The 27,707-nt window shown below is 34.4% G+C and overlaps 1 protein-coding gene across 3 annotated transcripts in view; it reads left to right on the top strand.

Annotated features, from left to right (window-relative positions):
• The window catches only part of NAALADL2 (N-acetylated alpha-linked acidic dipeptidase like 2), a 910,351-nt gene that overhangs the window by 666,480 nt on the left and 216,164 nt on the right, over positions 1–27,707 (top strand). For all 3 annotated transcript variants that reach the window (XM_016218033.2, XM_087818309.1, XM_087818310.1), the window contains 4 exons: positions 2,270–2,413; positions 10,416–10,508; positions 13,101–13,306; positions 16,965–17,084. In XM_016218033.2, coding sequence (XP_016073519.1) covers positions 2,270–2,413; positions 10,416–10,508; positions 13,101–13,306; positions 16,965–17,084 — 563 coding nt within the window. The remainder of the gene's footprint in view (positions 1–2,269; positions 2,414–10,415; positions 10,509–13,100; positions 13,307–16,964; positions 17,085–27,707) is intronic.

Raw genomic sequence — 27,707 nt, 5'->3', positions numbered from 1 at the left:
GCCTAATTTAATGCTCCGCTATTGCCATATTGAAATTCTTCATACTTTTTGAACAAGCAAATGGTTAGGAAGCAATGAACTGCACTGTGGTCAAAATGCACTGCCACACGTCCATATAAAGCAGTTACTGAATTATTAGAGCAGCAGAGTGCTTATATAACAAAACCCATCCTGAGCCTGAATCTTCATTATTTTTTTTCTTCAAAGCCATAGCTTCTATGGTTGCCACAGGGCTAAGCTAAATATCATTTTTTAGTCCTGTGGTTTTCCAGTTGATAAATTAAGGAAAAACTTCTGTAACATATTTTCTCATTTATAATCTGCCTCCTGGAGGCTGGATACCAGTATCATTGAGTTCTGCACCCCCTGCAGTCCTATCAAATTAAATTTTGAGAAAAACTTTGGCAATTATTTTTCCTAATAAAAGTTCTGAAAAATAGAGCTCTATGTTTGTAAACATTATTGGCTGCCTGATAAAGTCATTCCTTTGTGTATTTTCTGAGTCAAGATAAATATATAAACTGAATAAGGTATCTTAGTTCTTAAGCACAGTTTAGTTCATTCTCTCCATTCTCTTTACACTACGTACTTGTGTATATTTCCCTTACTTATGTTATCATAGCTGTTTTTTCTTTTTATTTGTATTTAATTTTTATTTTCTCAAACTTATAGATGAATATAGTCAAATCTTCCTGCAAAACTTAATTTATAAAAATATTTCACCTTCTCCATACTTCCTTGTGTCCTTTCCCGTCTCTAACTCCCAAAGGCAAATACTCAATTGCTTTCAACATTTTTAGTTGTTAACTATTTTTTATATTTACCTCTCTGTGTCACAAGGGCATTTTAAAGAGTTGAATTCATGTTTCAGTTTTATCTATTACATTGACTTACCACTATGGAAGAGAAAGATTTAATTTTCTTTCAAATTCTCCATGTACCCTCACCCCTGATTTTTTCCCTTTTGTCTTTTTTACTATAGAATAATATCAATTTTGTTTTAAAAGGTCATGGCTAATGTTATTATGACTATGTAAATATTATTCACACCCTATGATGACTATATTTCTTTCTTGAAAAACTTTGTAATCCCTTTGAAGCTAATAGTTGTCTCATTTCATAGATTTCTTATTTTTCTTTGTATCTAGAAACTCTTCACATGCTAACTCTCTGACCTTACTGTAAATGTTCTCCCAGTTATTAACATTAACATTAACATCAACACAGGTCCAGCATTTCAGTTATTTTTGTCTTCTTGAGCTCCACTCCTCTCCTCACTAGGTCTGCTGCAGCTGTGCCATTTTAGCATGGTCCTTGGATGAGGGCTCCCACTTAAGAGTGCCAAACTTAATTATGTTGACTCAAAGTTCTTTGTATGGCTGGAATTTATTGACCAATGGGTTTTAACTTAGGGTGCCTTGGGTGAGTGCCTATATTGGTAGACTTCCAGGTTTTAAACATTTTTACATATTCTCCATTGACCTGGTCATATTTACTAGAAGTGAATTTTCTGCTGCCCTAACTCGAAGGAAGGATTCTGGGCGCCAAGAGAGGAAAACATCTGAAGAGCCTCAGCAATCATGACACCATCCCATTTTAAGTGGGAGACTCACCATTCGCGCTCTCTGGTGTCTCTCTGTTCAGCATCCCACTTCCAGTTTTCTGCAGGAGTGAAGGAGGAAGGAACAGGCACTGTTCACACCCACAGGGTGAGTGAGGGGTTCAGGAGAGACCCCCTCACAATCAGAATTTCAAGTCCTCCTGCTTCTAGCCCCTCCTTCTCTCCTGCTTTAATAGGTAGTTGGTGCTGGCAATTCCTACAGCTGTCTGTGGCAGAAGCAGCATTGCTTTTCAGCTTCCCCGTTCTGTTGGCTTAGGTTTCGGTCTCCTTGGTCTGCTATTATCAGTTGACAATAATTCATCTGCTTCACAGCTTGTAGAATCTTATTGTTAATGTCTTTTTTATTCCTTTGGCCCATGTGGATTAGTGCTTTTTTGGTTCCTTTATTGTCATTCCAGTGGAGAATGGAGGTAAGTGTGTGTGTGCAATCTGCTATCGTTAACTAACATGCATAGCAGTATTTGGATTGAATTTTTACTAAGTACCTCAAATCATTTTTAATAAGTAGACAGAGTGTAACTAAGGAATAAATGAACAAAATAAACTTACCACTTATAGTGTAAATACTTACTACAAATAAACACTTTTCTTCTAGTGTTTTTAATTTCTCTTGACAAAGGCTTCTGTTCCTTTCTCTCTTGAATACAGTTGGAAGCTTTAGGCAAAACCGATCAAACCTCACCTCTCTACTAGTGCAGCCCATCTCGGCGGCTCTCGTGGCAAAACTGATCTCTTCATCGACAGGTGGAACCAAAAACGGTGTCTGTAGCCCTCTAGAACTTCCACATAATGGTAACGTATTTAATGTCTTTCTGTGTGCCTTGTAGCTTTTGTAAGAACTGTGATCATTTTTAATCTCTTAAATTGACATGAATAGGATTGTGCTTTTTAAAAAGTATATATATGTATTTTTTGATGAGGTGAGTATTTACCTTCTCTGGCTCTTTAAGGGACATTTTTGGAAGGTAATTTTAATAAAGACTGAGGGTTGAACAAACTGAGAGACTGAAAAAAAGGGGAAACACATTTTGGACTGCAATAAAGAAAAGCAGCTTTACAAATAAAGCATTTTGTACTTTCATGAAAATCTGCTTAACATAGCTTCCCAGTTTCAGCTTCAGCAGCAGTGTTGCCTGCCAAGATTCAGCGGAAAGCAGTCAGCTATCTGGGGTATGAAGTCCTTTAGTAGAAAGCATTAAAGCCTAATTCCTGCAATTGACTAAAAAAATCCCTCTGTCTTTATGCATCATTGCCCAGGAGATGCTTCTCTTACTGCAGTGCAGTTTGTCAGGCCTTGTTGGACCACACAGGATAAAACTGAAGTCGTTAAGCTACCTGTGGTGGGGTGAAAGCCACCGGCTGCCTCTTATTTCTGCCTCCAGCCTCAGCATTAGAGTTCTAAAGAGGAGATTCTCTTTACAGATTGTTAAATTTGCATCTAGTCACTTTGAAATTCAACTTGAGGGGCTCTGTTTTTGTGACCAGACTTGGAGGCTCAACTACCCTTATCTCATTTCATCTGTTTTTCTCTTGATAACAAACGCATAAAAATAAAATGTTTTGAAGAAGCCTAAAAAAAAATATGAATACATTCAGAATTGCCCTCAGGTAGAGACATAGCTTTTCATAGATTGAGAGCCTCCTGAACTGATTATTGATTGAGCAAAGTGGGAAATACGGATAACAATGATAAGCCTGTGTCCTCGAAGTAGAATGGAGAAGCCCTTAAGGAGTTTTTGTTTTGTTTTGTTTTGTTTTGTTTTGTTTTGTCTTCTGAGCCCACAAACCATTATGGGCTCTATTTGTTAAAATATGTATTATTACAACACTGTAATAATACTTTAGTTGTAAGGAAAGCACTGGACCTCTAAAAGACTAGGTTTAAGCCCAGATTTAATTATTTGATTAGTTAATTCAATAAATATTCGGAACCCCTATGCGTTCCTGCCCCTGCCCTGTCCTCAGCGAGTCGACAGTCCTCATGCTAGCACCATACGCCACCTGCCTGCTGGGACCTATGCATCTGCTTCTGCACAAGGATATCTAACCTTCTAGTATCCCAAGTTGTCCTGAGGGTTCAATCATGGTGGACTTCTGAGTACTTTTGTGTACTGTAAAATGTTAAGTTAGCAGTTGTCTTCCTTATCAAATAACTGTATCAGTGCATTGCACACTATGTTAAATGTCTGCCTAGTAACAGCATAGCAAAGCAAACTCGCCAGCTGTATCTCTGCAATAATTTAGGACCATATATGAAGCTGAGAAGAAGTATTGAGATATATTCTGAAACCTGTTTATAACTCCAGTGTTAAAGAAACAACAGGATAGGCCTGTTTGCCAGTGAATTAAGCTACATCAACTTTTTCTCATGGATATAGTGATTATCATTGGTTTTAGAAAAACTCAAAGAGATGTATTTAAATTGAGATGATATTTCATGTTAGAACGGGTCCTTCTTTCATCATTTTAATACAAAGTATTACATTTAGATTTTCCAAATATTGATTGAACAGTCTGAGTTGTTAAATTTAAACCAATCTTAAATATAGGCTAATGACCCTTTACCCCAATGCTTTGGGTAATAATACTCATGACACAGCCAAGTTAATTAGCTTCAGAGTTTTCACATTGACACATAAACACACTTGTTGCTCACTATGACATATATCAGGATAAAGCATGAAAAGGATACAGAATGAGATACTTTATTTTTGGGGAATGAAAATAATGCTTATAATTTATGGATTACAAAAATAATTTAAAGCATATTATAATTATATCTTACTGTTGAAATTTCTAAGTATAATCCTGAGCTTTAGTGTAGAAAATCTTCACTTAGAAATTTAGACAAAAGTACATTAAATATGTGTGCAAATCTACTAATTATTTATCTCACCTCTTTAACCCTACCTCTACACCGAATCAGAATTCTCTAAAGTCCGGACATCAGTAGTGACATCTGCCTCTCATATTTGCTTTCTTAGCATTCACTTGCCCCTCTCCCATTTTGAACTATTGCCTTTATTTCCCAGGAATATAGTATGAGCAGGTTTGACTGCATCCCAAGCTATAGAAACATATCCTGAGTAGTTCAAGTTCACTGGCATATTACATCCAGCATATTTTAGTGATTGGTTCAAGATCTAAGTCTATCCAGACAGCCTAGACTCAATTTCTGGACTTTGAGCTGACTCAATAGGGCTGAACCAGAAAGCATGCAGCCTTGTGATCTTTTGATGGCTTTCTTGGGACCTTGACTGCATTGCCTTATGGAAGACTGCAGCCAACCAGGAACATATAGGTGAGTCATGGGGAGAGATAGAGAAAGAGAAAAGGAGAGAGGGAGAGAGGGAAGGAGAGAGGAAGATAGGGAGCAAGGGAGAGTGCCAGAAGGAGAGAGAAAACCTTGTCCACAGCATTTCAGTTATAAAGCCTTGTCTGAAGCCAAAGCTACTGAACTGGCCGTTGATTGAGTCCATACCTCCTCCCCTAAATTTTGTCAGTAAATTTATGTTAGATTTTCAGTTTCTCACAGCCAAAAGCTACATAACTAATACAGACCATGAAACTTTAAACAAAGGAATTATCTATATTCATGAAATAGGCTCTGCAAAGTGAAATGGAAAGCATGGTGTTTTTATAAAAGGCACCGAGAGAACTGAGAATTGCATGAAGCATAGAAAAGGGGCAGAATAAAATTTCTCACATATATATATAGTTTGCATTGAGTAGATAATTGAATATTGACTCTCTATCATTTTTCATTGTCTCACAGTTTGTGAGTCTTACCCATTGGTCCAATATGTTGTCAGTCTTTCTCCTTGAGAATCAACCAAAACATGGAAATTTAAACGATCAGATGTCAATCATAGCTTCTGATTAAAAACCACAAATATATTTTAAAAAGGAGAGAAGTAAGTATAAAATCTATTAATGTAATTTAGGGTGAAAATATAAATGCATCAAGTTAAAAGAAACAGTTTGATATTTTATGAATTATTTTTTAATGAATAGAAAAATGACTTTCTAAAGTGCTTAAAACTTAATGCCATAGTAATGATGTGATGACAAGTTTTACATAAGCAAATTTAGGTCATATCTTCTCATATGGATATATATAATTTATATACATATCCTACATTTATATAATAACTATTTTCTTATTCAAATTTTATATATTTCTAATGAAAGTTACTTTTATTAGAATAATATAATGTCTACTGATGTTCATAGCTTTTTTATATTTAAAAAATGTACATTTGTAATTTATTAACAGCTACTTAAAAGTATACATTATCATTTCTTGAGCAGAGATTTAAAATGTTGTACTGAACATAGTATCCACTAAGTTTTGCTATGCTAAAATTTATTGCCAAGCAGTACATTTTAGGTTTTCAGGAAATATCCATTAACTGGAAATGTTATTACAGTTGTACCCAACATTTTTTTGTTTTTGTTACATATGAGACCAATCAACCTGTTCAGAGTAGCCCCAAAAGAAAATTCCTCAGGAGACATATAAAAAGTAAGTTAAGAAAATGGAGAACTTGTTTTAGAGAAAGGTGAGCTTTGATAAATTCTAGCCATCAACATGTAAAAATATATCCAGAAGAACATGGTATAAAAATTTAATTTGTTCAGATGACTTGTATATAACATGCATGTAGATATGGTGACCACTCTTTATACAAAAAATTTCAGTGAGCTAGAATTCTTTAGGAAAGAATGATTGGAGTTGTGACAGATACAAACTAGATGTTAGGAGTCACTGAACTGCGCAATGGTGACACCCCAATTTTATGGCTTTTCAAGCAGTCAGTTGCACAGTGAACCTAGGAGTCTGAGCTGGAAGCTGATAACAGAGTATTCGTAGAACTAAAGATCAGCCTTCATGAGCTGCCAGTCTGAAGTCCTTGGACAAAAGGGAAAAATAGCTTCAGAAATCACTTTGAAGGACTATTCATCAAGGCTCTTAAACAGAGTGAACGTAGGTGGGAAACCTATTGTCCAAAGTCAACAGAAAGTACAGTCAATTCTCTATATCCTGGGGAGTGCAGGTTGGGTTGACTGAGGGTGACACAGATCTGTCATTCACCCAGAGTTTTGCAAGTTTCCGGCTTTCTGTCTCAACAATTTTGATTTTAGGAAATGATTCCATTTTGATTCAGTCTAGACACTTATTGTTTGTTTGCTAAAAGGCCTAAAGACCACCTGAGATGTACACTTTGAAGAAAACATTACTTTAACAAGTCTTATCCAATGTTTAATGTTTCTCAGCAATTTTTACAGGTTCTTACTTTCTTCGTACATTATTTCTCAAGTACCTGTCACTCCTTTCAAATTATAGCAGCTCCAACTAAATTTTATTGTGTGTGTGTGTGTGTGTGTGTGTGTGTGTGTGTGTGTGTGTGTATATATAATATGACAAAATCCCTTAGAGGTAACCCTATCTTTATATTTTGCTGATCCTTTTTTCACAATGGGCTAACGTTGTCATTTACTAACCTAGAAACTGCCAGAGATTCCTCAATGACTTTCCGGTTCTATATTCTGCTATTTCCTTCAGGTGTCCACTTTTCCTCACTATTATTTTATTTAGTATTATCCAAATATGTCATTTGTGTCTCCATGTTATAAGACTCAAGTATTCCCTAAAGCTCAGTGCAAATGCTATCCTCTCTGTAAAAATCCTGTTAGGGTTCTGCTTAAGTTGGAAGTAGCCCCCGGGACTCTCCCACCATGCTTTAGGCACTTACATGCTACTTGGCATCGTGGTACGATTCTGAGAGTATAAGCAACTTAGATTTCCATTAGAATGTATTGTTTCTACTTTATTTAGATACGCTTTCAATTCTTTGAGGTCTCCCTTATGGCCCAAGAGAAAAGAATATGTACTGTGTGGTTGTTAGGCATAGAGTTTTATATATATATTCATTTAGACTAAATTCCTTAATCAGGTCATTTAGATAGTCTATGTCTTATTATTAGTTTTAAAATCCCTTACTGTGAATATAGATTTGTCCATTTTACCTTATAGTTCTGTCAACTTTTTATTTATATCTTTTTGAGGTCATTTTTTAGGTGTTTATAAATTCAAATATATCGTATTTTCCTGGTTAGTTACAATACTTATCAAATGAAGTGATCTTTTTTATATCTATAAGGCCTGCCTTAAATTTGATTTGATCTGATATTAATTTAACTACACTAGCTTTTTTTTTTATTAGTAACTTTATGTTATATTTTTTAAACTTCCAATCTTTCTGTATCTTTTTCTTTTCAAATATTTTTTTTTGATTTTTCAAGAGAGGAAGGGAAAAGGAGAGAGAGATAGAAACACCGATGAGAGAGAAACATCAACCAGCTGCCTCCCGCACGCCCCCTACTGAGGATTGAGCCCACAACCCTGGCATGTGCCCTCACCGGGAATCAAACCGTGACCTCTTTGTTCCTAGTTCAACGCTCAATCACTGAGCCACACATGCTTTATTGTTCAGATAAAAATGATATTTATATGAAGACCTGAGTTTGAGTCCCAGTTTTGCGCCTATGTGCTTCATTCAATAAATGAAGATAATAAAAACTATTTAAATTGGTGATTTCAAGAATTATTGAGATCCAATGAGAAGTAGTGTATGTGTGAAAATAGCTATTATAAATTTTAAGACACTCTATTAATGTATGGACATTTTTCAACCAGTGTATTGCACATTCATATTAACTATATATGCACATTTGTATATGTTGTAAGGTTTTCTTACTGCTGAATTACAAAAAAAATTAATATTAAATCTTAGAAAACCAGAGAAAAGTTTTCATCTATATCTAACCAAAATATAAGCTGGAAAGATTTTAGAAAACTATATGGTAATGATTTTTTTATCTAATGCACACTTATCTGGATTATTTGGAACAAACTTAGAACAGGGAATTAAATCATTATTATAAAACAAACATATGAGTCCAACTATATGACATTTTTGAAAAGGCAAAAATGTGGAGACATTTGAAAGATCAGTGACTGCCAGGGGCTGCGGAGGGAGGGGGGGAGGCAGAGAGGGAGGCAGGGAGGGAGGCAGGGAGGCAGGGAGGGAGGGAGGGAGGGAGGGAGGGAGAGAGGAGGGGAGGGAGGAGGGGAGGGAGGGGGGAGGGAGGGAAGGATGCCTAGGTCAAGCACAGGCAGTATTCTGGGCAATGAAACTATTCTGTACGGAGCATATGATGGCTATTCTGTAATGCCGGATGTGTGTCATCATGCATTTGTCAAACCCATGAGTGTAGGAAACAAAGTGTGAACCCTAATGGAAATGGTGGACTTCAGTAGTAATGTATTAATATTGGCTCATCAGTGGCAACAAATGTTAACAATTGGGGGCAGGCTGCAGGATATTTGGAAACTGTACTTTCTATTAACTCTTTCTATAAATCTGAAGCTGCTCTAAAAAACAAACTATATTAATTTAAAGCAAACAAAAATGCATAGCATTTAAATTAAAACTACAATCCTCAGGCTTGAAGCAAATTTCCTATTTTTTATACATGAGGCACTCAGGTATTCTTTCGGGGTCTTTTTATTCTTGTTTTAGTTATAATTTTTACAGATTCAGTGCACTGATTTCCCATTTGAGTTGTTAGTGGGGTACATTCAAGGAAGAAGCAACTTATGTATCCTACTAATTTTCATCTAGCAGTCGGAAGTGACATTTGCAGGCTGGACATTACTAGAGCATGTCTGTTTTGAATTAGCTGCTTTGCTGTCAGCTCATTCCCCACCCCGCCCCAACACTACCATCTGGCCGCCCTTCAGCCTCCCCTAGAAACTTGCAGAATGCATTAGATACAGTATTAACACCTGTTATCACCAAAGGCCTTCAAAGGTCACTTTAGGGTTGTGGCTGGAGTCCCTCCTGATTGGCGTTTTTGCCCTATTTGTTATCAAAATTTTTGAATGTCAACATGAATAGAAGAACTCAGAAAGGCAGAGCAACTGGTGGAGATTTAGAGCACAGGAGAGAGAGCTGCAAACACTGGTGGGAATGAGGAATTCAGTATTTGAAAATATATATAGCTTTAAGAATCTTTATTCTTTTCATGTGTGTAATACTTTACGGCTTTCAAAGTGATGATGTAACAATGAATCATACAGGAAAGTTTAAATTATCTTCCACATGTTATTTTCCTGACATTAGAAAAGTATTTAAAATTCTTTGGAAATGTTTTTATCTGATAAATATTTTTTCTTTTTTAAAATATATGAGTTGTACACATCTCCCCAAGGTTGTCTTCTGTGTGTTCTCATGTTGAATTCTGTTGTATTGAAATATGAAGTTTAGAATTGCCTATTTATGGCTCTGCAGTTCTATGAGGCAAGCAATTGTATATTAGTAATCATTGCATAGCAAGTCCCGAAAATAGAGTCTACAAAGTGTTAAATAAATATTTGTCAAAAAAGTATAACTTGCCCGGCCGCGCATGGCTCAGCGGTTGAGCTTCGACCTAGGATCCAGGTGATCGGGGTTCGATTCCCAGTCAGGGCACATGCCCGGCTTGCGGGCTGCAGCCAATCAGTAACTCTCTCATCATTGATGTTTCTATGTCTCTCTCTCTCCCTCTCCTTTCCTCTCTCTGAAATCAATAAAGATATATATATTTTTAAAAGTATAACTTTAGTTACCTACCAAAAATGTAATTGTTCAGAATTATTTTGCTGATTATATTGGATAAATAAATTTGAATGTTTGAAGACATAAGAGTATAGAGAAACAAGCATCTATTTTTTTTTATTTTTTTTCAGAAAAAAGAATTGTCAACATGCAAGTTCAGACAGTCACAAAATTCAAAACAGTTACTAATGTTGTTGGATATTTAAAGGGCTTGACTTCTCCAGGTAAGTACGGTAAATAATTCATAATCTACACTTTATGTGAAACATCACAAAGAATTGCTCTATAGTAATTTAATAGCATAGTTATATATCCTACTTTCCGTGGAACCAGAGGTTTATACCACCCTAAGAGGGGGTCAATGTGAAACCAGGAGTAAATCTTTATTCTTTCTTAGCATATCTCTTCAAAAATAAATCCAAGTAGAGACTATGAGGAAATCAAAACAAAACCGAGAAAACAGGGTTTAGATTAGTTAAACTGGCATGTACCTGGCGAAGAAAAGCTATAAAAGCCAATGTCTTCTTTCTCTTCTTCCTTTATTAGCTATAACACCATTGAAGACATTTTTATTTTTAAAAAAAGAAAAGACCTTTTTAAAAATAAAATATTTCCATTTTAGTGGTATGGGTTTTTTTCCCCTTCAAATATAATCTCTTATTGTTAATCTGTGTCCCATCTCTGACCCTTGGTCTGCTGACAATTCTGCCTAATTTTTGCATCACTTTAGGTTTTGAAGTTGCTTATGAAAATGATCACCTGGTTAATTTTTAAATAATTTAATCTTTGTTATAGGATGAAAATTGAATCTTGAGATAATGTTATACAGGCTAAAATGTAAAAATAACTGACACATAGATTTAGAGATTAATAGCAATGCTTCCAAATACATTGTGAGGTTGAATCACATATTCTTGTCTGATGGCTTGTTATAGAGTAGAACGCAGTAATTTTTTTAGTGCATTTGCGCCACTTCTGTCAATTTGGTTGAGATATTTACTCTTTACTCAAGTTCTCCTTGAACAATTATTCTTCTCTATGACTTCAGTCATATTGACCCTATAATTGCTAACCCAGAAGTTTCTGAGATCAAGTTGGATATCCCTCCCAGTTTCTTGCCAGCTAACTCTTACAAAATTAAAGGAAGGTATATATTTTCTCTGATTTCCTTACAGTAGCAATTTTGAACAAACTCTGCTCAATAACACAAGATATAAATAAATTTGAAAATTGTTACTGTTGCATTTTAACAAATTCCCATCGTAAAGATCTCTAACGGAAGCATTAGAAATATGTATTTATCAACATTACTGCATTTGCAAGTTGTTATTGAAAAACCAAATTGTACAATATTATATTAGCTTTAGGGTAAAAACTTTCTTTATTGAAATTCAATATAGAAAAAATATTTAAATCAATTTAGCAGTAATATTTTTCAGTGAATATTAGCAAAGCTTCTCAAATCTTATTTAAATTCTCAACAAAAATATCACATAGTGTTAATGACTCTGAAAATTAGAAACAACCATCAATCTTATTAAGATTTTTAGGTGTTTATTTAGAATAAAGGCAATTCCAAACAGAACTTTCACACATATCTGGAAAATCAGTGAATAAATTCCCAGAGTTCCAACGTTTGCTCACACACTGTGTATACCATCACTTAAATGTTGATGAAATGTTGGCAGATCAAAGTCATTGCTGGCTCCAGCATCAGTGTGGGAAAATAACTAGCTTCACACAGTGATGTTGTTCTGATGAGGTAGCTTTTGATACCATGAGTCAACTGGTGAATAATTTATTCCACACATATGTAGTCCTTACTAGGCATCAGGCACTGTTCAAAGTGCTTTACAAATGCTAATAACTCACATGAAACTCAAAAGAACTGAATGAGGTATGTACTATTTTTATTCCCATTTTATAGTTAAAGAAACTAAGACATAGAAAGGTTAAATAAGCTGCCCAAGGTCACACAACTAGTAAATTGGATAGCCCGGGTTCAAACCCATGCAGGCAGGCTTCAGAGTGTGCCCACTTAAGCATCAAACTACGAGACATCTCCTGATGAGCAAATAAATTTATCTCTGCACCAGTAACACTCACTGACAAGAGTGTCAGAGAACACTCTCAAGTTGTGTTTAGACTGCCTTATTGATGACAAGAGTCAGTAATGTACATAGAATACCCATCCCGTGTGTCACTGAGGCCTTTGTAACAGTATATATAACAGTTTTTGTATGATCATATAAAATAAAATATGTGAAAAGGAAACTTTTACAGTAACTGGATGCCTTTCGATGTTGTTGATTTTATATTCTTCAGAGAAAGAAAAGAGGCTAAAACTCTAATTCCCTAAATACTTCATTTATTGCAAAATCCATACATGACTACCACATTTTTAATATTTAAAGCTACTAAATAACTGCTCCCTGAATGTATTAATAGTTCATTAATATTTACTGAGCATACACACATTGTTTACAGGGCACGTCCCGCTATGACTCTGGGAAAATGTTAGATAAAGGTTTCCTTGTGGCATATCTGTATGTCTCATTAATTAATATGCGTGCCGCAGAGGACAGTAATAGGAATATAAGCTCTGGATTCCTAATTGGGCTCAGCAGCTGCCTCTGCTTTGATATACGCAGATGTGTGAATCAAGACAGGGGTGAAAAATGTAAAGTAGTCTTAATTATTAGAACAATTTTGCATAATTGCTGCTCAGTTGTGCAGTAGGATTACGTAAATGTCATTAAATTTATTGTTAAGGCTTCTGTTTTCCTTTAATGGCCCTTGTTTCTTTCCGTTTGCAGACCGGTATGTCCTAGTCGGCAGCCACCATCCCACGGCCCCCAGCTACGGGGGGCCGGGATGGGCCAGCGGCACCGCCATCGCCACGGCCTTCGCCCAGGCCTTGACGCTGAGGGCCCAGGGAGGGTGGAGGCCCGGCCGCAGCGTCGTTTTCTGTTCCTGGGGAGGAACCGTCTTTGGCAATATTGGCTCATATGAATGGGGAGAGGTAAATGCACATTCTCCCTCTCTCTCTCTCTCTGACTACAGTAGACAAAGTAAAATTGTTGAAACGAAGGGCACGAGTGTGCATCTCACTCGGGATGTCACATCTGTTAGGTTGCTGAAGTCACCCAGAAGAATGAACGGGAATTAGAGTTAGAGCACGGCGACTGGGGTGTAGGATCTGCCACTGGCCCTGTTGCTCCAGGTCTACACTCCACACCCACGACAGTGTCTACCTGGTTATTGCGTAGCCCCGTGGACAGGCTGACAGGCTCAGCACAGGAAAGGGCCGAGTGATACATACCATAACCTTTCTTTTTAAAGCTTTCTAGAAATTATCTAGAATAAGGAAATGACCTCCTAGGTTAAATGTTTATAACCTCAGCATTATAGCTTAGCTAGGCAATATAGAGGCTAGACTCAAATAAGGTTTGTTTCCTTCCTCCCTCTTTTCTCCCCTGCCCCCTCCGGCCCTGCACACCCGTCCCCCTGCTGCTTCCTTCCTACCTCCATAAATCCCCACCTACCCACAGGAGGGAGCCTCTGTCCAAGTGAACGGGTCAGGGTTCGAAAGCAACTGGAGTATTTGGTTTCAAAGGCTTCTATGCCTGGGTCTCACACATACACTGTTTTTAATGGAATATGACGGCTGATAATTGGATTGATGCCATATTAACAGCAATGAAAACATTGTAAAACTCTTAGACATTCTATTTACTCTTTTTTTTTTTAAAAAAGAGGTGCAATGGAAATGTAGAAAAACCCTACAGTTTTAGCTAAAGAAAATAAAACTATTTTAGTTTATTCACTGCCTCAGCTTTCGAGAAAAAACTTCTAAATATCTAATTGGAAATTCTCTTGTTTCGTTTTTTTATTTTTTATTTTTTTATTTAAGCACTCAAAAAAAATCACATGTCTATTGAATATGAAAGAAAATATCTAAAAGGTATATAAAAGAAAGTACCTCGTGTGTTTTTAATTTGAGGGAAAGAAAAGTCTTAAAATTGAGAAAAAATTGACCGTGTAAAATGTATCAAGATTCACATGTTATAAATTACAATACTTTTCTGTATGTAAATTGATGGAGTGAGTGCTTGTTCTGTATTCAAAACAACTAATTCAAAGGAATCAATTCCATTACTGAAAGAAGCTTGTTAAATTGACAATTTTTTAGGAGGATGGAAAATATAAGAGCTAAAACAAGTTCCCAAACTTCTATTTCAAACTACTTACTTTAAGCATATAAGTAAGTTAGAAAAGCAATCTGGGGAATATATTTGTGATCTGGGCTGACTTTAATATTTCAGAATGTATTTATCAGAAAGAAAATAATATTTTAGATTTTGTTATGAGGCACATTTTAAGATAATGTCTTGAAGATTATTTTTAAATTCCAAAAATTTATTCTATATTATACAGCCTTCTTGATATCTATCTACTAACTTTCACAATAAATTTATGTTAATCCTAATATGTATATGTCTAAATTATGTTCTCTAAGCAGGTTTATCTGGCTAACATTAGTAATTCCTAACTTAAATATCTTGAACCCTTGTGCATGGGGATGCGCTTTGCAAAAAGTCCTTGAATTTGTTTGAACATCATGTATCATAGCCTTTAAGTTGAATCAATAATGTGATCTTAAGTGAATGTGGGCAATTATATTTTTTAAATTAAGTAGACGTTTTTGTGTTTAATATAATACAAATTCATTTTTAAGTTTTACCCAATTTTGTACCCTTTGGTGATTTTACATTTTCTCAAGCAACAGATACTAAAATTACAATTACAGTAATGTGGGGGTCCACAGGTGAAATGTTTATGCTAGAAAAGGCTCTTCTTAGTCATAAAGATTAGGAGCCGGTATCCTGGGATATTTATGCATGTATGCATATTTGACAACTAATTATGCACTTAGTCACTTTATGGTTTTTTCATGACTTTTTGAGCAAAGACATTTGAGTAAAGAAAATGTTGAATAAAATATATAGATTTGATTATTAGCTTTTAAAATATACTATTGCAGGTTGCTATATCTTAAAAAATTATTTCAATACAGTTTATGAAGCCAGTTTGTAACTATCTAGATGAGGAGGAATTTAGAAACTATTAGTTTTCCTGTTCAAAATTTACTCTCATCAGAATGAAACATTTTCTTTTAGACTGAAACCAATTTATGCTCTAAATATATTCCCTGATGAAGACGAGTAAGGGAAAAACTTGTTGACATGTCATATTGTCCTATTTAATTTTGTTTGCACAGGAACTCCTTGAAATCCAGATGTAATTAAAACAATTAGACTATTTTGGTCAATAAACTTAAAAATGAATTTTATAGTGAGAGAGTTAGAGAATTGACTCAATACTTGATCTTTGGGGAGAATTATAACATTTTACTAAATAGGTTCTTCAAAAACTACCATTTATTCTGTGAAGAAGTTTTATTTTTCACAGGCTATTGTGGAAATACTACACATTTTACAGTCAAAGACGGCTGAGTTCAAATCTTCTCTATCATACAACACAAGGCCTTAGGCAAGATTAACTCCTCCAAGGCTTGATTTATCAAATGAGCACAGGAATGCCTATATCATGAGGATTAAATGGACTAACATATAGAAAGTGTCTATGTGTTGGTGAGCAAATAGAGGCTGGCTTTCTAGAGTGCTTGTAACACTGGACTTTTAAAAAAATATTATGTGTAAAGCAGAGCATTTGAGTTAAGCTTTCTTTTTCTTTAAAATACTTACTAGTTTTAAATGAGTTGTCTTTTCACATCTCTTATAGAGGTATAGCTGAATTTTCAACATAAAATAGGAGTAACATTGATTCCCTAGGTATTTCAAGTCCTTGCAGGTTTCATCTTATAGTGTTGGAAGAAGAAATATATGTTCCTAAGACATGAAGTAATACAATTTTTAGGATATTTCTGTAGGACTGCCGCCATGGTGATGACCTATTAAATATTTGTTCAAAAGAGGAGAGAAATATCAGAAGGACTTTTTAGTGGTGGTACATTATTAATAGAATCATTAGTCTTCAATTTTGGGGGGTAGGGTTTAGCAGATAAGTGAAAAAACTATTCTGTTGAATCATTTTGTGCTAGTAATACACATGAAATGTATCAGGTTTTATTTCAGTTAATATGTGCAAGAACACACTTGTATTATGCTTCATTTTGCTCAGAATAAAGAGCCACTTTGTGCAAAAAGTAGCTCATTGCTTCAAAGGAAAGGGTTGGTTTATTAATCACTGAAGTAGTTTTCCCTTGTCTGTTCTCTAATTCAAAGACTAAAATTAAGTGCCATCACTCGACCAAATATTCCATTTTGTATTTTGAAGGTGAATCTCATAATACGTTAACCATTTAAGAACATACTCTCTTAAAATTTGACTAAAAAAAATTTTTTTTAATTTGACTCAAGAACATGCTTTAAAATATTTTATCAACATTTATGTTTAACTCATTGCATTTATTCAAAATTCTTTTATGATTGTGTACTCTTAATAAAGTATGAAATTGCTTTTTTTTAAAAAAAAAAGTTCTTGTGCAATGTAATGATTTTAAGTAGAGAGTGTTTATTATTTAATATGTAACTGAATAAATAGAATGTGTTATTTTTATTTATATTAGAGACATATTTTATTTTATTTTATTTCAGGATTTCAAGAGGGTTCTGCAGAGAAACGTTGTGGCTTATGTTAGTCTCCACAGTCCCATAAGGGGTAACTCAAGTCTACATTCTGTAGCTTCACCATCTCTTCAGCAACTGGTAGCAGAGGTAAGATGAACTACTTTGTTATAAAATGATTAGGCAAAGCTGTCATTTTCTCTGTAATGTGACACATCTAGATATTTTTTTATTTAAATTTCTCATTGTTGACACTATTGCAGGTGTTCCTCATTTTCCCTCCACCCAGCCCCCCCCCCCCCCCATTCTTGTGCATTGGTAGAATAGATGTACTAATTTTTCCTGGGTGTTTATCTAGTTGTGGAATTGCTAGGTCACAGGGTAGGCACGTGTTTGTTTAACCTTTGTAGGTACTGCCCAAGAGTTGTCTAAAGTGCGTGTACCAATTACACTACCACCAGCAATGCATAAATGACCCAGTTGCTCCCTATTGTCACCAACATTTGATATGATCATTTGCATAGATGATGGTGCTATCATTTTGGGTTTTAATTTTAATTTTTCTGTTGGTTAATAATATTAAGTATCTTCTTTCATACTAATATAATCAATGGCCATTTGGGTATCTTCCTCTGTGAAGACTTATTTAAGCCTTTTGCCTATGTTTGAAAGAGAGTTGTTCATATTTTTCCTATCAGTATGTAAAAGTTCTTTATGTATTCTCTATACAAGTCTTCCGCTGGTTAAATTTTGTGAATTATTTTCCCAGTTTATGACTTGACTTTTTATTCTCTTACTGGTAGCAACGCTATCTTTAATTATTCATCTCTCTTGTGGAAGTCTAAGTAGCACTTTTTTTGTTTTGTTCCAGTATCTTATTACACAGAACATGCTGAACTTAATGTATCCATTATTGATGTTTAAGGAGCATGATAAACCTTTATTATTCATTCTCATTCACAAACATTTGAGCTGTTACTATATATGTGCTTTCCATTCTCCCGGGAACTATGGGATGTTCTATAGAGAAGAATGGTGAACCCAGGGTCTCTAAATGAGTAGTGAATAAATGCTTTGTAATTGGAAAAAGCTCTTTCTTGAAAGTAATTTTCATTGGCCCCTTAACTATACAATAAAGGGTATACTGATCAGTGGCCTCTTAGTTAATAAAACACATCTGCCTTCAAGCAAAATAAGTTATGAGATTTAAGATAAAATAAGATTTACCCCCCAAAATAATTTTAAACATTAGGATGCGCTAGAAACACATACTTCTCTCTGTATATTTTGCTGTTCCACCTTTATTTTTTGAAATAATCTTTCATAGATCAAAAGATATTGATTTTGCCTTTAGAAAAACAGAATTTGATCATCCACATATTAGTCAGTGCTGTGTACATCTCAAATAAATAGTGATGAAATTTCTAAGAGGTTATTTTAGGGAAGCCTGAAGCATTTGTACATATGAAAGTAGTCAATCTAGCTAGAGTCTTCTTAAATGTTGCTTTCGAAGCACCTGCCAGAAGCTGACAAACCTGATCAAAATCAAACAATTGCATCAATATTGTAAAACTGTCTACAGGATAAATGGTGTTGTTTTATTTTTAAAGTCTAAAAAGTTAGCAAAGATATATTTGTTTTATAGGATGTCTAAAAAACAAGTTTTATTTTTTATATACCAACAACTGCCCACCAGAAAATATAGTACATATATCTCATTTCAATGATATGAATTAGAGTATTGAGCCCATAATCCTACTACAGTATCACTTCATTGTGAATACCTCATCTGTTGCAGAGCTCTATTATGTGATAAATTTTTATGGAGAATCCAACCGTGTATGACCTTACTTTAAGTGTGTAAGCAACAATAAGCATGTGAAATGCCCAGTTGCCTAGGAACTTATATTTTACCATGAGCATAAGACACGCATAAAAAGCTAAAATATAGGGGCAAGTGTGCTATGTGCTGTACTAGAATTTACAGGAAAGAGAAAATGTGATGGGTTTAATTTAGAATTATGCATTGTAGAACATTAACAGAACATTTGAATGTACTTGTCAGTACATTCAATGTACTTATCTTGAAGAAATTTAACCACCAGTCTTTTCAAAGCTCGATACTTCAGGTATGTAAACAAACTCCTCCTATAATGATCCAAAAAAGCATCTGTTCAAATCACACAAGCTGATGTTCATTTCCATTTCCTTATTCAAATCAAGGGAACAATTTCTGCTTCTGCTCTTCTCTCTGGCTGAGGGGTATTGAACTGCCACAGCTCTGTCTGTCAGGGTACTTGTACAATTATTACTGATTACCCGCCATGGTGCTGGTTTTCATTCCGCTGGGCCCTGCCTCTATTCTTTAGGGGGTATAAACAAAACATATGAGATATTTAAGCCCCAGAAGATAATTAGTTCAAATTCTTGAGTTACCAGAAGCCTGACTTTCAAATAACAGTTATTACTTAACATTTTTTCTTGATTTTATGCTTATACACTTTGGAATTTTAAAAAATAGCCCTAGTCATCTAAGATAGCCATAACAAAATGCAACTGACTGGGTGACTTAAAGAACAGAAATTTATTTTCTCACAGTTCTGGAGGCTGGGAGTCCAGGATAAGGTGCAGGCAGGGTGGATTTCTCTTGAGGTCTCTCTCCTTGGCTTGCAGATGGCCACCTTCTCACTGGGTCCTCACACGGCCTTTTTCTCTGTGCACACTCATTCCTGGTATTTTTTCCCCTTCTTGAATTAGGGCCCTACCCTTATGATATCATTTATATGTATTTACCTTTTTAAAGGCCTTACTTCCAAATACAGTCACTTTCGTGGTTAGGCTTCAACTTATGAATTTGGGGAGGGCATTTAGTCCATAATATTATTCAAAATACAGAGTGGTAGAGGACAGACATATGGTTGTAGAATTAAGACAGTTGCCTTTTCTTTCTCTCTCTTGTTGATCATTTTAATGCAGAGAACTAAACCAAAGCTTACATTCTATTCTGCTTGCTATGAATTATAAAAGTAAAATTGGCTTTGAAACATTCTTCTGCTGACTTGTTTTTCATGATATATGATATAGTTTTTGTATGTTTGTTTTTATCTTTTGCTTTGTTTAGTTTTTTAAGAAGAGAAATTCTCTGTACTTTCCTGTTCACTGTGAATTTTTTTTCATAGTGAATTCTTTTCAGTGCATTCTACTTAATTTATCTTCCTTTCTGCTGCTTCTACTGCTAGTAGTCAACTGAAGTGAACAAAAAGGCTAATAAACCGATTTAAAACCCTTTTTTCCCTTAATTTACCACTTCAACAAAGACTCACATTTAAAACTGTGATTCTATTGGCAGGTTTTTCCAGCTCTTAGGTTTACAAGGCTTTGCTTTGTCTTAAAACCAAACAATTCCTCTCATTTATTACTGTTTTACAAAGTTTCCTGTTCAGTATACACTGAGAATTTGTAAATTCTTTTTTATTTAAGTCTAGATATCAAAGGAAGTCTTTGTGAGATTATGGTTAAGACCCTGAATTTTAGAAAGCAGCTGATTTAAATATTTGAACTATATAGTCAAAGAGCAGTTCAAACAAATTTAGCTTGAACTTATACACACAATCAAAATTAGTGTCACATTCTTAAAATGACTTTATCTAATTTAGTTTTTATCTGTGACATTTTGTTTGGTATATAAAACAAAATGTCACTGGAGACCAATCCTCTACAGGACTCAAAAATGACCATTTACTCAGGACTAGTATTAGTAAATCATCATTGTTGACAGGCTAGATAAAATTGTTTCACCTACACAGCATTATTAATGCTGTACAATATAATTTGCCATTAAATAAATTAAACCTATTCTGATGAATTGTCATTTTTTTCCTACCTTATCTTTAATATGTTTTGGTTAAAATCCTACCACTAACATCATCAATTAATCATCTACATAGCAACCACAATAGTAAAATTTTCCCCTTATGACATATGACATTTTATGTAGAACTTTTATGAGTAATGAAATTAGTTTAAATAGACATGATTTTATGCTTAACAAAAAGGTATCACTTATTCAAGTATAGGTATTGGGGTAATCTTAGTATCTATTGACGTGTGCTTATCTTTGAGAAGTTACATAAATTATGGTTTCCTTCTTGTTTTTTTGTCTGTTATTTTTCTTTTTTAAGTGGTATCTTAATCAAACAATTTTGTATTTGTATTCACATTTTAGATTTGAATGGTTCACTAGGTTCTGTAACAAAATAATTTGTATTTATACCTTAACAATGTATTATCTGAAAGAGAAATTTTAAAAGCAATGCCATTTTCAAAAGCACAAAAACAATAAAATACTTAGAAATAAATTAAACCAAAAAGGTGAAAGGCCTATACACTGAAAAGTATAAGGCATTGATTAAAAAAATAAAAAATGGAAGTAGACACAAATAAATGGAAAGATATCCTGTGTATTTTGATTGGAAGAATTAGCATTGTTAAAATGGCCATACACCTCAAAGCAATATACAAATTCAATACACTATGAAAATTCCAATGGCATATTTCACAAAATACAAAAAAAAAATGCTAAAATTTATATGGAGCCACAAAAGACCCTGAATTGCCCAAGCAATTCTAAGAAAGGAGAATAGTATAAGAACCTCATACTACCTGATTTCAAGCTGCATTACAAAGCTATAGTAATCAAAATGAATGGTAGTGGCATAAAAAAACAACAGTAACATAGACCAGTGGAACTGAATTAACAGCCTAGACATAAACCCATTCATATACTGTCAACAAATTTTTGACAAGGGTTCCAAGAACATACAATGGGGAAAGGATAGTCTCTTTAATAAATGGTGCTGGGAAAATTGGAAGTACAAATGCGAAAGAATGAAGCTATCTTACACCCCTATCTTATACCACTCACAAAAATTAACTCAAAATGTATTAAAGACTTACATGTAAAACCTAAAACGATAAAACTCCTAGAAGAAAATGCAGGAAAAAAGATCCTTTACATTGATCTTGGCAATGATTTCTTGGTTAAGACATCAAAAGCACAAGCAACAAGAACTACTGTTTGGTATCATTTACATTGAAAATCTTAAAAAATAAAAATCAACTTCATAAAAACAGAGACTAGAATGGTGGTTGCCAGGGGTTGGGGAGTTGGGGGATGGAAATGGGATGATATAAGTAGGTTTTCAGTTGTAAGGAGAATAAGTTCTGAGGATCTAATGTACAGCATGGTGACTATAGTTAATAATACAGTAAGTATTGTATACTGGAAAGTCATTGAGAATAGATATTAAGCATTCTCAGCACACACACACACACATACACACATGCGCTCGCACAGTGACCTATGATAACTGTGTGATGATGGATGTATTAATTGTCTTAATTTTGGTAATCATTCTCCAGTGTGTATATCAAAACATCATTTTGTACATGTTAAATATATACAATTCAAAAAAATAAAGAAAAAAACTAAATATAAAATGAAAAATCTAAAAAAGCTCATGGAAAAAGTAAAAATAAATGCTTTGACTAAAAAAAAAAAAAAAAAGCTGGTTCTCTGAAACAATAGGAAATTTGTATACTAATGTTAAATAAGTGGTTAAGCACATAAATGTGTAAATGAACCTTGCTTTAAGTGGATGTTCTCCAGTGGGTGAGGTGAAACGTATCTATAGTCAGAAGAGCCTCCAGTGTGTCACCATGTGTGACAAACATCCAGAGATAAGTAGAACAAGCAATCTTTCCCAAACTTGTTTTATTCTAGAACCTTTTTCTACAGGTATCTTATGAAAATAGCCACAGAAATACTGCTTTAAAGAAATCCTATATGTGCGTAAAAGTTGAAAACTTTATAGAAACATATTTAAGTGTTTAATCCCTTTACTTTGAAAATGGATTTCTTTAAATGGCAAGATCTACAATTTACATACTATGACAGAAACATACCTCTCTCTCTCCCCTCCCCCCTCCCTCTGTCTCTCTCTCTGTCTATATATATATGGTAAGACTTTAAGTCACTTGCTCTTCCTTCCCTTTGATCTGGAATTTCACCTGCAAATTTATAGCCTTCAGTGTCCTACAACCTGACACTGATCCCTCCACAGTTACTACTGTTAACTACATTTTTAGTTGCAAAATGATCATTTAAGACCAAGGTGATGAAAGAAATTGAACAGCAGAAAAAATTGAGCTGTGTTCACCCTGAAACAACAATCCTCCTGAAGGCCATGATAGCAATTTTCTGTATGTCTGCAAGGAATAGAAAAATCATTTTAGTTCAGCCTAAGGAAGAATTCTTAAACAGGAAGAATTACCTGAAGGTGCTCAAATATGGCACAGATGTGGTGACGTGGGATCAAACATTTTTATGGATGGCTGCTTCAGACAACCTTTATTTATATAACAATTTACTCCTGAATTCATACTTTATATATGTGTGTGTTTGTTTATTGTTTTCATTTGTTTAGCTTCATAATGTATAAGAGAGCCTGCAATTGGTTTTCTAAGCTCTTCTGATTTCTAGGTTGTTAGCTTTCATGTTTGTTGTTTATCTGTGTTGTGCTTTACGAATTCTGGCTCTAAATCTATAAGCCATTATGATAACAGTTGGCAAATATGAGACCCTGACAATTTCAGATTCGGTGTTGACGTTAACAAACTGTTTTCCAGGGCACTGTAACTACATAAACATAGCGGTAGCTATAGACATTCATCTGTGATAAGCATCTCACCCTGAATCCCGCTCATTTATCTGTGACAGTCAATGGTAACTGTGAGAAGAGTTAAATGTGGCAGTAGCCTAGATGTAAAACTGAAATAGACATGAAACTAGAGAGGATTATAAAGAAAAGCTGGTTTAGAATCAAAGCATCACAACTGTTCCCTTCCCCACAGCACCCTTTTCTAAGTAAAGTAATCCAGAATTATTTCATTTGAAATGTTCAGAAATTGAATAAAGGATATTCATTTATAAATTATGTTTTACAAAGCTAACTTCATGTTTAGTCAGCTTTGAAATGAAATGGCATATTTTTCTAGCTACATATAGACTATCATCTAAAACATTATATACAAGTTTCAGTAATATTCAGTAGGTAATCAGAGGTTCAGGAAATAATAAGGTATTGAAGAATCCCCAAATGATGTGTCATGTTCCAACCTGGAAGAGATCCATAAGGATAACTGACATTTTCACTGTATCCTAGAAATAGGAATTTACATAAAAAATTATGTACATTACCAAGAGTTCCTTGAGAACTAATCTAGCTTTTTTATTATTGTATTGTTCTATTTGTAGAAAAATTATAAACTATACATGGGCAAAAATAAAAACATAATTAATAATCTATAATTTTACTATCCAGAATAAAAACCACTGAGAATTTTTTTATAATGCATGTAAATATACTGAAAGGAAACAGTCATCTGCATTTCCCCCCCCTTAATATATTATAAACATATATTATAATATTATTGGCACATGAGTGAATCTAGACAAAAATATAATAGAATTCATTGTAATATACTTACAATGTTTCTTTAGGTTTGCTTTTTTCTAAATAAACAAATAATGTATATTTAACAAATTTACCATTTGTTAACCAGTTTCTTTTCTTGAACATTTATATACCCTTTAAAGATTTTTTTCTTATTGCTAACAGTACATATACATATTTGTACATATTTGTACATATACATAATATACATATTTGTACATACCTCTTGCCCTTTTCCAACCAGGTCTTTTATCAGTCGTTAGATAGATGCTGATTCTGGAACCCTAGCACTTCTATGAAGATCTAATGGCCTCCAAGTTATCGCCACAGTTGCTGGCTTTAGGACAACGCTGCCCCCGCCATATTATACAGGGAAATGTTGCGCCTCGGAGCCTGCCCGTGAAGCCCACAAAGCTACTGACCCTGACTCCTTTACCAGGGCTCAGAGCCAGCCAGCATCTCTGCGGCCGTCCCATCCGAGCACTCGCCTTCACCTTCCTAACGCCATGCAGGCGTGTGCACTCGGTGGCAGCTAGATCTCACCCAGCAAACGGTAAAGTGATCATTAGCTTTCCAGCTGTAAATCCTAAAAAATGGAAAAAAAATACCCTCAAAAGACTCTAGCTCATGCTTTAGAGATGCAAAATTTCTTACATACCGCTGAGGCTAAGCATAAAATGCTGTTGGGGAAAAAACTTTAAAAGTCATTCACTTTTCAATTAAGAAAGAATTACAGAAACTAAAATATACTTATCTAAAGCACAAATTAGCTAACATTAACCAACACCTAGAAAGTCTCAGCATGAATATTAAAGTAATCATTAGATTCTAAGTCTGTTAAAATTACAATAATTTTGTATTCAGTGAATTCTTCAGTTTGCACAGGAGGCTCCTTAAATCTGAAGTTTTCAAGAGGCTGCTGTTCAGTATTAAATTTCCAATCACCAAATGTATCTCAAGGTAAAATCATAAAAAATTGTTACCTTCAAATATGTAACCATAGTCTTCAGTCAGAGAGTTTATTTAGCCAAATCTTTTAAAGTAACTCAGGAAATCTGTGCAGTTGGCAAAGAAAGCCATGGTTTTTGGTATGGTCTTTTAACCTGTCAGTGTCTGGAAAAGTAGTTATTAAAACAATACAACTTTCAGCTCCATTTGAGACAATCTTTTAGCATACTATGTAAGTTGTCATGTGATGTGTTAGAAATTTTTCAAAAGATCTTTTCATCATATTTAAAAAGATGGTTGTTCTTGTAGAATCACTACTTCATCTAAAACAAGTTATTTATGTCATTTTTTACTAACCTATTAGTATTTTGGAGATTACTGATTCCTTTCAGCCTAAAAGTTAAACGGTATGTTAAGATCAGGCTCATAATTTATCTGGATGAAATTCTGATGTTGTCTTAGGGAATTTGATGAGGAAAGTATAAGGAGAGATTGAACATCACTTTTCGAGACTGACACGTGATACTTTTAGTTATTTTCTGAACCGTTTTTAATTTTCTAAAGCATTTTACTGCATGTAAGGAATTGAACTTCTATATATATTTATAATTGAACTTCTTTTTTTTATATTCATAAACTACTTCTCTGCTTATTCCAATAACATCTTTTGGAGATAGGCACACAGGTTGGGTCAGTTCACTGCATTCAGGCATGTTCCTTAAAATAAACACACCTGAAAAGAAATCTGAATTTTACAAGTACACAAAATAATTACTTGAGAAATAAACCTCCCTAGGAAGTGGTACTAGTTGAGCAAAATAGTTAGAGATGACATTGCTGTGCTGTATAGGGTATGTATTCTCGGCCTTAGTATCATAATACTTGCCTCTCATGCTATTGAAAATACAGACAGAAATTTTTGGAGCAATGCTGAAGACAGTCAACCATTCTTCTACAGCACTCGCATAGTAAGCTATGTGCCAGGCATAAAACAAATATAATCCAAGTTTATTTCCATTTTTGGCTCTTTTTGTTTCACTTTCCTTTTATTCTCCTCTAGTCCCTTTTAAAATCTCTTTCCAGACTTTTTCATCAATCCTCTTTCCTCAAAGTTCTATCTCTTTTTCTTTCTTTCTAGGAATTTAATAATCAAATGCCTAATGTATCGCCTAATCTATCATTTGAAAATAATTTCCCACTTACATTACATTTATAACTGCAATTAATCTCAACTCAGTCACCCTCGGGGCTAGTACTGCAAGTCTGTTCACTTTTTAAATCCACCTCAAAGGGACGCACTTGGTATTTCAAGACTAGGTCACTGCTGATCATTAATTCCAACCCGGGTGTCCTATGTGAAGAGCAACAGGCTAGTGGACTTAGGAAGGCGTAGCCGAATGTGTGTTTGGGTGACTGGAAACTGAGAACTGAAAGCAGTACAGACTTCTTTTGCTGAGAAGACTAGAAAGGAAAATTAATATATATTGAGCATGTGTGCGCTAGGTCTTTTACTAAGTATATGCTTATATGTTATTAGTTATTTCATTGTGTTCTCTAAACAATAATACAAACTTGGGATTTCAGATAGAAGAGATACAATCTACATAGATTTGCAGCAGAGTTGCTGGTAATGAGATTAGACTGGCAGACTTAAGTCACAGCTAGGCTTACTTCACACTTTTGGAGCAGCTGGTCCTGAAGCAGAGTAAAATGATGGCCAACTGGGTCTCTTGTCAAACAGTTGTATTGAAGAGTGAGATAGTTCAACAGAAGGACCACTTCCCAGCCAAATGCTTTATTTTTGCAAGTGTGAAATTAAAAGGAAAATATAATGTAGACAAATATCCTTTAACTGATAGTAGTGTACACAGGTGCACGAATGGTAAAATGTCCTGTTATTTTAAAAGCTCATCTGTCGGGAAAATTCACTTAGAAAAAAATTAATCATTACATTCATAAAATAGACATATTTATAAATACAATTCACTGTTTATTTGAGCAACATGATAATAGTCAGTATTTTCAAACCACAAAGTATCTCTTAAAAGACATAATTATTTGCAAATACTATGCAAGTAACACAAATTATGTTACAAGATATAGTTTAAGCATGTTACACAACTGCTGTCATCACAGCTAAAATGCCACTATATTGATATTTGGATGCTCCAACATAACGATCCTATTTACTCTGTTACTGTGGCTATTAATTTTATGAAAAGTAGGAGCATAATTCAACTCACTTCATTTAGTGAAGAAAACAAATTATATTTTGATAATATAAAATTATTCTTAAAATGTGGCTCAATTG

Source organism: Miniopterus natalensis, chromosome 6 (assembly GCF_054644295.1).
Source record: "Miniopterus natalensis isolate mMinNat1 chromosome 6, mMinNat1.hap1, whole genome shotgun sequence".
Taxonomy (NCBI): domain Eukaryota; kingdom Metazoa; phylum Chordata; class Mammalia; order Chiroptera; family Miniopteridae; genus Miniopterus; species Miniopterus natalensis.
This window is presented reverse-complemented; position numbering and strand designations above follow the sequence as displayed.